General features: G+C 47.5%; 1 protein-coding gene across 5 annotated transcripts in view; it reads left to right on the forward strand.

Annotated features, from left to right (window-relative positions):
- Positions 1-12,605, forward strand: part of LOC144113784 (ubiquitin carboxyl-terminal hydrolase 10-like) — a 100,411-nt gene that overhangs the window by 43,441 nt on the left and 44,365 nt on the right. For 2 of the 5 annotated variants that reach the window (XM_077647095.1, XM_077647096.1), the window contains exons 7-9: positions 7,401-7,439; positions 10,916-10,999; positions 11,212-11,656. In XM_077647095.1, the coding sequence (XP_077503221.1) occupies positions 7,401-7,439; positions 10,916-10,999; positions 11,212-11,656 (568 nt within the window). The remainder of the gene's footprint in view (positions 1-7,400; positions 7,440-10,915; positions 11,000-11,211; positions 11,657-12,605) is intronic. The other 3 variants (XM_077647098.1, XM_077647097.1, XM_077647099.1) reach the window with 3 other exon arrangements.

Genomic DNA, 12,605 nt, shown 5'->3' on the forward strand with positions numbered 1-12,605 from the left:
CATCAGTTTTCCGATCCTCCCATCTCGGATGAACCTGTGGTCCAGGCCGCACAGTGATTCTCTGCTTGAGGTGCAGCAAGGACATGGTGACGTCCCGACGAAATGCTATGCGCGTCATGGCGGCATCAGTTCCTTTGTGAAGCTCTCAGTGAAAGAGCCATCCTGCGACGACAGCCATTTTCAGACCATTGCTGAAAAGGTTACACCACCATTTTTTGCTTCGAAGTCTTGGGCGACAACTTCCGAGTAGGTGGTTGAGAACATCTACTCCCCCCATGCCCTCATTGCATTTTTGATCAAATATGGTTGAGGAACGTCTTATCTTTTTGTTTGCGCGTCGTGAGAAGCGTTTTGCAGTTCCAAGAGGCTAATGTCCGAGGTGGTTTGAAGAAACTGCGACGACTGCATTGTCGTTCCACCTGCATGTGTTGACCACCTCGTCATTTTTTGTAGTGGAAAGAACCTCTTTCCTCTCTTCCAACATCTTTCAAGCTATTCAGTGGACAACCACCGGTTCTTGTATCTCATACAGTCCCCGTCGCTCGAATCCCCTGGACAGCCAGTTTCGTCAGGAGACCGTGCGAAGTGAAAAATTTGTCAAAGTTGACTTCGTGCTGTTCAGGGGCGGGCAGGACAGATCCCATATTGCTAACAACCCTCAGCCCGAGAGCTAGGTGCCTTCTCGTCCTTCTTGTTTCTCCTGCAGTATATTTCCGTTGCATAGGGGTACCCATTCGAAGAGCACATCATCCATATCTTATACCGAAATCGGATAGGTTTATCTCGAATAAATATTTTTTTGCATGAGTGGTGGCCATAATTGGGCACCATTGACTCATCGATGCTGAGGCTTTCATGGAACACTACAAACTGGTGGAAACATATGGAGATTTTGTTGTAAAACGGCTGAATCTTGCCCATCTTCTTGCCTGCTTTCAACTGAGTGTTGTCCACTACATGAAAAAACCTTTTCAACTGCCAGAACCTATAGTGGGCCATCACTGTCGCAACTAAAGGCACACGAATGTATTCTGCGGTGCTCCGACATGAGTCCTCAGATGGAACGGAGTGATATCCGCTCAAAAGTAAGAGACCGAAAAACTGACCTATGTTTGCTCCTGTGACGTCCACCTCCTCCCCCTTTGGAGTGCGTACCTTGCAGTCAGTTCAACCAGTGAACCAAGATATTCTGGAGAAATAATTTGGCTGTACAGCATAAATGGGCTCATGTCCGCCTGCTCAGGAAATGCGTGTAGCAAAAACGGAGGGTTCTCTCTGGGAAGTGTTTTGATGAACGTAGCACAGTCACCCCATACAGTGCTAAGGGAGCACTTGGGGGTTTATGTTTTTCCAGCCTTGTTTGAAGACTTGCGCCCTTACTCAGCAGTTGACTGCCTCCGCACTGGTTTCTTTCGTCGTGGCTCAGGACTCGAACATGCAGTAGGCGAATCAACGTCTTCATTGCAGCACTGCATAACTTCAACGTGCCCGCAAACATCATCGGGAAAACTTAAGAAATTTTCATTCACGTGCTCCTAGTCAGTAATATTGCCATCTTCATGAGGCGGAAATTGGCATATAGACACACCTTCGCGTTCATCATCGGGAGGGCTGAAGAAAAGGTCAATTGCAGCCTCCAGTCTGAGGAAGCGTTGTACCATGACCTACAACGGGAGTTATTGCGTTGAGAAGTATAGCACTACAATTTAAAACTAGCCACGAAGTCGTTTTCTACTTACATTCACAAGTATTGATACGGCTATGCGCTGCAGTTGAATGCTGCTCCTTCCACGTGCCACGCAAAAACGCAATGCCAAAATAATGCCAAGGAAAGATAGTGTTTAAGTTTGTGCCAAACGACACCTAGAGGGCGCCATCAACATGCCGAAAAAGAAGAAAAACAAGGCGAAATGCGTGCGCGAGTCTGCGCTACTTTTGACACTATAAAACGTCAATGTTCCAAAAATGGAACATTTGCATAAAACTCTCAAAACTGAAAACTGGAGTGTCTTTATTAATTTTTTGCCCAGTAGTACCGAACTATGAAATACGGGGTTCGACAGAAACCCGTCTGGTTGGGTATGTTCATGGCGGAATTACTTCAAGCGCCGAACAATCGTTTAAAAAAAATGATGTTTCGGCCCCGGCTTACGGGGGCCTTGTTCACAAGGTTCTCGTAAGCCGGGGCCAAAACGGAATTTTTTTTTTAAACGATTGGTTGGCGCTTGCTGAATTTTTGTCAATACCTAACTAATGCCGATATTTTAGTTCTGCTTTGCTCATTGCAACATTACATTTTTCCTGCAAAATAATTCAACAAACGTAGGACGCTGAAGGAACGCAAATTATGCCTGCTTGTGAACATTTATCCAAAGCTTTTAAATAGGTTGATAACAAATTCAGATTGCTATGTTTTCTACAAGTGTCAGTGAGTATGTGAAAACAAAGAAAAAACTGCGATAGATTGGGAAGAAAATACAAAATCAGATTTTGTATGTTCCACTTTTGGAACATTGGCAAGTAAAAGGTTGACCCAAGTTCGAACAAAAGAAAGTGAACAGAATATATTTACACTGCGTTGCAATTGGGCAGCAGTCTTGTAGTGAAACTGTCCTATTTTATTATTTTAAATATAGTATCCGACGGGTAATTCGGACTCCAATAATTCGGACTTGTAGGATATTTCGGACCTCGATGAGACGCCGTCAGTCACCCCATATAAGCACATACATATTCGCGACGGATATTTCGGACATCAAAAATTTGAAAGTTAGATTTTTCGGACTAATTTCAGTTGCCTGCGGGCCAAAATCGGCCATCTTATCGGCTTTTCGCCGGCGCAAAAGAGGCCATCTTGGATTGAGGTGGATTTACGCTGCAGTTGGATTGGCTTGACATACTTTCGGTACCTCATTGTTGCCAGTAGAGGTCCCTGCAATCTCTGACACTTCGAGGTGGCCAGCCGGATTGTCATCGCCGTCAGCTTGTCTTTGTCGCCGACGTTGTCGCGGGCAGTTATTGCTTGTCCCATATGTTGAAAATTGGTTGTTGGGGGAAGGAAATGTGCAGGAGCTATCTCGCATCTCGGCCGGAAAGAATAAAGGAGGGACTGAGAGAAGGAAGGAAGAAAGAGGTGCTGTAATGGAGGGCTCCGGAATAATTTCGACCACCTAGGCATCTTTAACATCGCACAGCACACGGGCGCCTTAGCGTTTCGTCTACATCGAAACGCGACCACCGCACTCGGGATCCAACCCAGGTACTCCGGATCAGTAGTCGAGCACCCTAACCACTGAGCCCCCGCGGCGGGTCTCATAAGTTTGCCATTCGTCTTTTCGTCACTTGGGTTCCTCGGACCGCGCCGACTGAGTGGCTCTCAGTCTTCACGAAGTTACATCCGTTGGCCGTTTTGTGATTGCGTCCGGCGGTTCCACCACTTTGAATGGAAAGTGCCTTATCTTTGCGTGTGTTTGACGAGCGGTGTGGTGCACACTGGTTGTGGACAACATGGCCCTGCCGGGTCCATCAAAGAAGCGTGGGAAGTATTCCAACTAAATGCGGTGACCTTGCTGTCTAGCGTGTACAGTGAAAGCACAACTTTGGTGCAAATACAGGCGCAAATCGTCGTCAGCAAAAGAAATTTCTGGCGAGGTAAAATCAGTGACATTTTTAAGCAGATTTCATCTCAGTAAAATGGCTTTTTGTACTTCACGGATTTTTCGGACTGTTCGATTATTCGGACCATTTTCCGGGCCCCTTCGAGTCCGGAAAATCGGTCGGTGACTGTATTCTGTGGTCACCTTTTGCTATTGTTTTCCCAGAAGGCAATGGTGAACACCTTCTGTTCTAATGTCCGAAGTTAGCGGAGGGCCTCTTCTTCACATTCAAAACTGAAGAGGCAGGCGGCGTTCAGCGCATCTCAGCTTGCGTACTGGAGGGCCGCATCGGAGTCGCGAAGGTCGCAAGCATGGTCTCAAGTCTGGAAAATAGAGCAGCGGGCGACCGCCGCGCAACTGCCACTTTTCGGTAAAAATGCTAGCGCAACTTCCACTACTCGGTACTCGGAAATACATGCTTTCGAGTTGAGGTTGCACGGCCATTTCGGTTGAAAAGTGAAAGTTGCCAGGATGGCCGCAGAAACGTTGCCCTATTTTCCAGCCTCCAAACCCCGAGTCGCAAACTGCTGAACCAATGAGTGCATTTTGGCGACATCCTGTTCAGATAGCGCAGTGGCATCGACTTCGTGCATGATTTCAATCTTCTCTTAAAGCGTTGTGGCATGACAGTGCAGACATTTCTAAATCACTACACCTTGGTACACCGCGTAGGTTGACTGTGGTGGCTCGGTGGTTATGGCGCTTGGCTGCTGACCTGAAAGACACAGGTTCGATCCCAGCCACAGTGGCTGAGTTTCGATGGAGGCGAGATTCTAGAGGCCGTGTACTGTGCGATGTCAGTTGTGGAAACCTGTTTCCCCTCTCCATTTTGATGCGGCCCATCTTCATCGTCGGCCGTCGGGACGGACAGCTCCGGCTAGGCGAGGAGGGAAGTCTCCCTCGTGGGGGAAAGGGAACAGTGACGGGAGTGCCACCTCGTAGGTTACGCGGAATTCTGCAGGACTGGACAGAGTCTCTTTGGGATCCGGCCAGCGTCACGAGCGGTTGCAGCCGCACGCTCTCGTCACCTTCCGCGGCAGGCGCACGGGGATCCGTTGTGCCTTGCCACTGGACTTCTGGTTCCAGGTAGCGAAGCGCGAGCAGCAAATGCGTGCTCTCGGCACCTTCCCCGGCAAATGCTAGGGATTGGCCTTGCCCCAAGAATGCGGCGCGCACGGGAAAACCCGGCCGCCATTGTCGGCGCATACAAATGTTCACCGCCGATACTTCCGAAGTCGCGCCCCTGCCCCAGCCGGTAAGTCGGAAGTCCTTCTTACGTAGCCTTCTATTTCCGAGGAATGCCTCGCTGATGTTTTGTAGCAAGCTGGCCCGCTCCGTGTAATAATTGCAACTGTAATAAATAGTATATGAGTGTTAACGCTTTATCGTCCCCTCCCTTTGTTTCCCTTGTGCACGAACCCCTCCGTGGTTAGCGAGCGGGAACGCTGCATCCGCGGAGTGGGAGTGCGGGCGGGCCGGAAGGCTGTTCCCCGCCGTATTTCCGCACAGTGCATGTTAAAGAACACCAGGTGGTCAAAATTTCCGGAGCCCTTCATTACGGCGTCGCTCATAGCCTGAGTCACTTTGGGACTTTAAACGCCCATAAATCATAAACTGGAACATGATGTAAAGGGCACCTGAAAACCAAGACCAAAAACTCGCACCAAACATCAACGAAAGCTCCAATTCGTTTGTTTTGCACATGTTTCAGTTTCGTGCATGACGGCGTGGTTTCAGATTCGCACCTGATTTTCTGTATCTCTCACTGCTGGTCACATCGTCCATCGCTCGACAACAAAAGCTAACACAGCAAGCTGCTGAAGTGTTCAAGATTAGCAATTACAAGCAATTGCCGGGTACCATCCATGGAGGTTGTGCGGCTAGTTGTCACCACGCAGCTGCTAACACAGAGAGTCCCCCCCCCCCCTTTTTTTTTTTTGCCTGGCACCTCACACACCCTTTTACCTTCTCCACATCTTCCTGAAGAGGCGGCGCAGCCTTGTGGGAGTGTTACTTGCGTAACTTACCGTAGAAACCGGGCTATAGGTCGGACCAGAATATAGGTCGACCCCCTAAATAACCAATTCTAAAAATGAAAAAAATCTTTTTCAATGGAAAAAGTACCGAAAGACACCCTTACCTTAAAACAAATGCTACTTGAGAGGTTGCACAATGGTGACAGTGTTTATTTTCATTTAAATGCTGCTCGTATGTACACCCGGCAAATTTTTTAACACTATCGCGCACCCATCGATCCGTGTGTTTGTTTCTGGCACACGCAAGTACGGCGCCGCAGAGCAAAGTTCTTCATGAATCGCTGTACCCGGGATGACGAGCCCTTGAAGTGCGCCCTTGTGAGTCTAGACGCACGCGTGATCTCTGCCACTTTCACGCGGATGCATTCGACAGTCACAGGCAGTGATTTTGCACGCAGCGCAACCTTTCCTTCCAATTCTGGATACGCTGCGGTCCGCCCACCAAATGATGCTTTCTTCTGGTTGCTGCAAGTTGTAATACGCAGCTTCTGCCTCTGCCAGTACTGAATGTCCTTTTCGGATACTCCAAATTCGCGCTGTGCCGCCAGGTTCCCGTGAGCTTCGGCGCACTCAGTCGCGTTTTTCTTGAAGGCGACGGTAAATTGCTGTCGGCTTCCGCTTTGCACCTACGGAAAAGCAAAATGGCGGCACTGCTGCTGATGGCGATGGAGGCTTTTGAGTTCAGCCGCCCATTGTTGCAAGACTTCCGTAGTGTTTCCGCCAATGACCGGTATATAAGACGGGGGTCGACTTTTCACCATGGTTTTTTGAAAAAAAGTTTGACCTATATTCTGGTTTTTACGGTAGTTCGCCACTTGCCTAGGTGAGGTGGTGTGTATTTAGCGTTATCAGTGTCACAACCCATTAATGTTTGAATTAACAGGCTATATTTCTTGCAGCCTGCAATAGCAACGGTGTTGGTTTGTTGCTCAAGATTTGTGCGGCATGGTGGGGCATTTTTGTTGCTTCTCGGTGTGCATTTCACGTGTTTGAAAAAAAATGCTGCTGTAGATTCCTTTCTTAGTTTCCAGGATGGACCAAGTCATACAGTTAGAATTAACCAGAAATGTGAATCACTGAGGTTTGAATTAATGAGCTTTCACTGTAGCTGCAACTAACTACATTGTTGCTTGTGGCTTACGCCATGTAGTTCGATCTTCATGTAGGCTAACAGCACTACCAAAAGTGTACGAAGTTCCACTGGTGCCCCCCGCTGTAACTGAATTTCGGTGTGTGGCTGTTGCACATGAGATTCCTCTTGGCACTAATTCATTGCTGCTTTCATTAGCGTGGTGGCTTTAGTTGCTATTTATTGCCACGTATATGTCGATTTTGAATAAAAGTTGGCCTCCCAACTCGCAGCCCTTGCTGAATAAAAAAATAAGATCCCCGAATCAAAGTTGATATTTATGCTCCCTCCCACTCTGCTCTCTGCGGTATGGCATCAAGCCACGTTATCGCAAGGCCAGCAGATGGCGGCAAATGGAGATCAGAGGCAATGCAACAGTGCTCCATCTAGCCTTCCAAAGATACGTGGGGCCAGCTGACTAGCAGCAAACTGAACTGCCAATGGTACTGTTGTAGTTTTGGATTCTGGCTGAACACACACTCTGGAGGTTTGCTCTCGTGCTGTCTACTACTCGTTAAAAAAGGCAGCCGCCAGCGTGAGTAACTGGGTAAATGGCGTGCATTTCTTTTTCCCGTGTAGAGTCTCGTGTATCCTGCCAGGAATGAGCATCATTATGAGGTGCGTGTTACCCATGGCTCGGGCGAAACTGTTTTACAAATTGATTGACCCCCCCCCCCCCCAAATTTCAGATCACCATTTTTAGAAAAAACTGACTTATACATAGCAATGTATGGTAATTTTGAACCTTATGAATTGAATGTCCGGAGCGTAATGCTTGGGATATGCCAACAGAAACGTGGTTGCATTGGCATGTTTTTGTCATGGATATAGACAAATTATAAAGCCAATTGTGCAGCCTCTGTATCAGTTACACGCAAGAGCGCTTTGCATTTAACCCATTTTCTTACACCTTTTTACTTACTAGAAATGTGCTGCTGCGATGGCTCTTGTGGTTGTGGCACTCGGCTGCTGACCTGAAATATGCGGGTTCGATCCCGGCTGCAGCAGTTCCATTTCGATGGAGGCGAAGTGCTCGAGGCGTGTGTACAGTGCGATGTCAGTGCACGTTAAATATACCCAGGTGGTCGAAATTTCCGGAGCCCTTCACAACGGCGTCCCTCATAGCCTGAGTTGCTTTGAGACTCTAAAACTCTCGTAAACCAAACCTATATTGCCTTTTAACTACATTTAGTGAAATTTTTCATTCTTTCATTAGCATCACGTGAGCATTGACTGGCTGTTGAGCCAGTCAGTACTCTCATGGTGTTAAAATATTAGAGGCTGTACTTGGCTGAGCTGAATGACCTAGGTTCAACCCCGGCCATAGTGGCCATGTTTTGCCTCCATCGAATCGGGAAGGGCAGTGCCGGCACATGTCACAGAACCTCGCGAGGTCTAAATCATTCTGGAGCTCTGCACTTGCGACATCCCATAGCCCATGTGTTGCTTCACGGCGTTAAACCACCTAGTGCATAATTTTTTAGTTCGCTGCATGCTTTTATCAACACCTCTGCAGACATGCACAAGCTTAACCTTTAAGGGGGGACACTGGTCATAGACCTATTTTTCTTATTTTTAGTCTAATCCTAATGAAACTGTATCACCTTGTTCAGTTTTTTATACTGATTTCAAATATGAAATTGCCTTTTTAATTAATCTATTAGTTCCTAAGATAGTTAATTTGTCATTTATTAGTACCCCGGTACCAAAAAAATGGCTCAATAAAAAATAATTTTTAACCCGTGGCCACATAGTATGGTGAGTAAAGAGTGCAATAATCAAGGGAGTTTTTGCATTTTACCCTCATTAGCAATTTTACAGCACTTAGAATAGCAGCATTCAATGTTTGAATATTATGCATCGATAAACTTTGCAAAATTATAAATTCTTGAAGTGCGATTGAACAATTGTGCTTCGATTATTGCATACATTGTGTCTTCAGCTTCCCTTAGCAAACAATATGGCATGTCTATCTGTCCTAGGCGTTGAGATATTGACGTATTAAGACAGCCAGGTGTCCAAAATCTTCATGGTGTTAAATCGCCTGCTTCTGCACAAATTGAGCCCACACAGTGATCTAAATTTAATATTGTGGTCAAAATACCGATTTCCTGGAGGAGAAAACTATAGAGTTGAAGAATAATCGCTATAGGCTCCAATAATGTTATTTCTAAAAAAATTGATTTTTGGGTCATTCGGTCCCTAAGACCAGTGTCCCCCCTTAATGTCCTTTATTCTTATTTCTTTCATTCTCTGTGTGTTAATGACTGCTTGTGTTTGCATGCCAGGCATATGTTTACAGCGGGATGGCAGCCCATGCAGCTGCACTCTTTTATAATTGAGGGCCTCTGCAACCTGTTCAAGAACTTGCAAAGTTTTGCAGTGAGCTTGGGAAGGCACAGCACTAGGAGCTCAGGGCTGCCATCTTGAGGAAATTTAAATGTATTCAGAATGCAGTGCAACATAGGCAGTGAAGCTTCTTGTAGCTTGAATGCTTAATTTTGTGCATGACCTTATTGCACAACTGCTGGCATGGCGATGAACTCAAGCATGCTTGGCTGGTTTCAGTGTTCGGATTGTTCTTGAGCAGTAGTTGGTCCCTTCTCTGCTGACAGTGAAGGTGGTAGCCGTAGCATGCTTGCAGTGGCCATCTATTCTGGCTTCGGTGGTGCACCTTGCAGTGTTTTATGTTCCATCTTTTGTGAAACTGTGAGCACTGTTTAGTGGTGAGCTATTATTCTGGCATGCAGAAATGGAGGCTGATTTGTTTTCGCATGCACTCTCACATTCTGGAGCTGTCCTCAGACTTCTCAAGAGTCTCATTGTAGTTTCAGTCGTACCTCTTCTGAATGTTGTAAACGTATCCATCTTTACATCGAAAGCCTTTCTAAAGTGCAACTTCCAAACTGATGCTGTGAAAGCTGGAGTGAAGGAGGACAGGCAGGGCCATGATTAGCCGCATTCATCTGCTTTGCAACATTCCAGCTCCGACACACTTTTCACAACTGGTGCTGTTCATGATAGCGACAGTCATCACCACCACCATCAGTCCAACTATGTCCACTTTAGGACAGGGGTGGGGCTTTCCATTAACCCTCTTCTACTCCAACTGCAGCAGTCTTAATCTAATCGGGAAAGGTGGCAGTGGCTGAACAGTGCCTATAGCACTGATTTTTTCTGTTTGCATTCAATCAGTTTCGTCATCATCATCATCACCAGCCTGACTAGACCCACTGCAGGGCAAAGGCCTCTCCCATGTCTCCACAGTTAACCCTGTCCTTTGCCAGCTGCGCCCACCGCATGCCTGCAAACCTCCTAATCTCATCTGCCCACCTAACCTTCTGCTGCCCGCTGCTGCACTTGCCTTCTCTTGGAATCCACTCTTGTTACCCTTAAGGACCAGCGGTTATGTTGCCTTAGCAATACATGCCCTGCCCAAGCCCATTTCTTCCTCTTGATTTTGACTAGGATGTCATTGACATGCGTTTGTTTGTTCCCTCACCCACTCTGCCTGCTTCCGGTCTCTTAAAGTTGCACTTATCATTTTCCTTTCCATGGCCCGCTGTGTTGTGCTTAACTTAAGCTGAACCCTTTTCGTTAGCCTCCACGTTTCTGCCCCGTAGGTGAGTACTGGTAACAGGGAACACATCTATACCACTCCTCTCCCTTGCTTCATTTGTGTTAAATGTGTGGTGCCAGAAGGTGGTGAGAACTGTTTCACTTGGATCTTATTGTGGTTCCTTGCTTACTTGTGGTGACTGAACTTGTTGGACCACGTAAGCGTCAACTGTGTTGCATCGCTGTATCGTCTGGTGGCTCAGCTTTGACATCAAGAGTGCACTTGGTGTATCCATTTGTTTTCCGCCATGGGTAGTTCTCACATGGTCACCCTCCATTTCCCCGAGTTAGGTGCAAGGAGTGGAGCTATGGCAACATTTCATGGTGTACTTGTAGCAAAGAGAAACTGTGTGTATATGAGTGCAGACATGAACACAAAAGCACGTTGGAAAAGTGGCAGAGTTCATAACGCACTGAAGATTCTTGACTCATTGTGACAGTGCTTAATGTTAGCGTTGCTTCTCACATAAATGCAGGGAACGGAAAGGCGCCGCAGGGGCTCTGTGAAACCCCCGCGAGCTGGAAAAGGACGCGCCAAGCGCGGTCTCCGGGGCCACCAGGTGACGCAGCAATGAGTTCGCGGTCAATGCTCGCATGGTCCGAAAAATTTTTGTCCCTGATTGTGTTAACCAACATGGATGGTCAAGCTTTTTGGTCATGATAGCCAATGATTTTTTTTTTGTGTGTGCATGCTTGATGATTCGTTTAAAAGCGTTTGAATTGCAGTTGAGGTGAGATCCTAAGATCTAGCTTTTCTGTTCATTTGTTGCAGCCTAAGGAGGAAGTGGCGAGCACTTTGACTACAGCCAGTAGTGAGGAGCCACCAGCTGTAGTGGAAAGAGGGAATTTGGAGCCAGAGGCGGTGGTTGTTCCTGCTGTCACTGACGTGGCACCTGAGTCATTGCAAGCACCAGTCAATGCAGCATCTCCTACTCCATGCACTGCAGCTAGCGTTCCCAAGAAAGAAGAACCTGCTGTAGAGCTTACAGAGGCTGCTACTTCTGTGGAACGGCCAACCCCTATGGCACCTGTAGTGAATGGATCTGGCCCAGCGATGCGCTCCTGGGCCGACCTGTTCAAGAAAGGCTCAGGAGGAACGGAAGGGGCAAACAAACTCCATTCAGCTGTGCCTGTCACATCTGACAGTGCCAGAAGTGATTGTAATGAACTGCGGACAGGGCCTGGAGTACCAGAATCTGGTGACACCAGCCTTGGGAGTGAGTTTTCCTGTAGTATTGTTCACTTACTTTGGCTGCATACCAAAGTATTGTTAAACCTCGATTTAACGAGGTCGGTCAAGTCTATAGTTTACTTTGTAGTACAGTAAAAGCTCGTTCATTCGAACTCTGTTAATTCGAACTGACGCCTGGTTCCCGGCACAGCCCTTTGTGTTTCAATCGGGGAAAACTCCCAATAATTCGAACAAGTCAGCATCCGCTGCAGTTAATTCGAACTAGGAGTGACTGGCTGACACCACTCCTCGTAGATAGAAGCTGCCCGATGTGAGTAAAACACGCTCTAAATTTACCAGAGATGTAGTAAAGCAATAGAAAAGAAAAAAAGCCGAGTGCACGAGGCTCGCGGAGTCCGCATTCAGGTGCATGCCATAGCACGTGTTCGGTGCCGGAGCACTCGTCCACGCCGCTGATGCTTCAGCGCGAGCAGTTCCACGTTTTCGTTGTGCTCGGTCGCTGGGTCGTGATTACGTGGTGTAAACAACGTGCAGTGAAAGCTCGTTAATTTGAACCTCCATAATTCGAATTTTCGGATAACTCGAGAACTACACTACTTGGTCCGGCCAAGCTCCATAGAGATCTGTGTATAAAAAGCCCGTTGATTCGAAAGCGAGTCGTTTCCGCTATGGATAATTCGAACTACGCGCCGCCGCGTCTGGGCGGCTTGGTACACAGCACGTGGCCGAAAAAAAAAAAGCACCTCCGCATAATTAGAGGCTGTGCACGTACTAAATGGGGACAGAAGATGGAGCAAGATAAAACAGCAGGAAGAGTGTGTAAAGCCTAAATGGCGCCATCACCGGCGCGGCGGCCGGCGGCACCGGAGGGTAGGGGTTGGCGGCCTCAGTGGCGGCTGCCTACCCCCATTTCCGCGCAGCCTCCGAAACTCGCAACTGAATACTCGTTAATTCGAGCCCTGTTAATTCGGAAA

The sequence above is a fragment of the Amblyomma americanum genome, chromosome 1 (genome assembly GCF_052857255.1).
Source record: "Amblyomma americanum isolate KBUSLIRL-KWMA chromosome 1, ASM5285725v1, whole genome shotgun sequence".
In the NCBI taxonomy this organism is placed as follows: domain Eukaryota; kingdom Metazoa; phylum Arthropoda; class Arachnida; order Ixodida; family Ixodidae; genus Amblyomma; species Amblyomma americanum.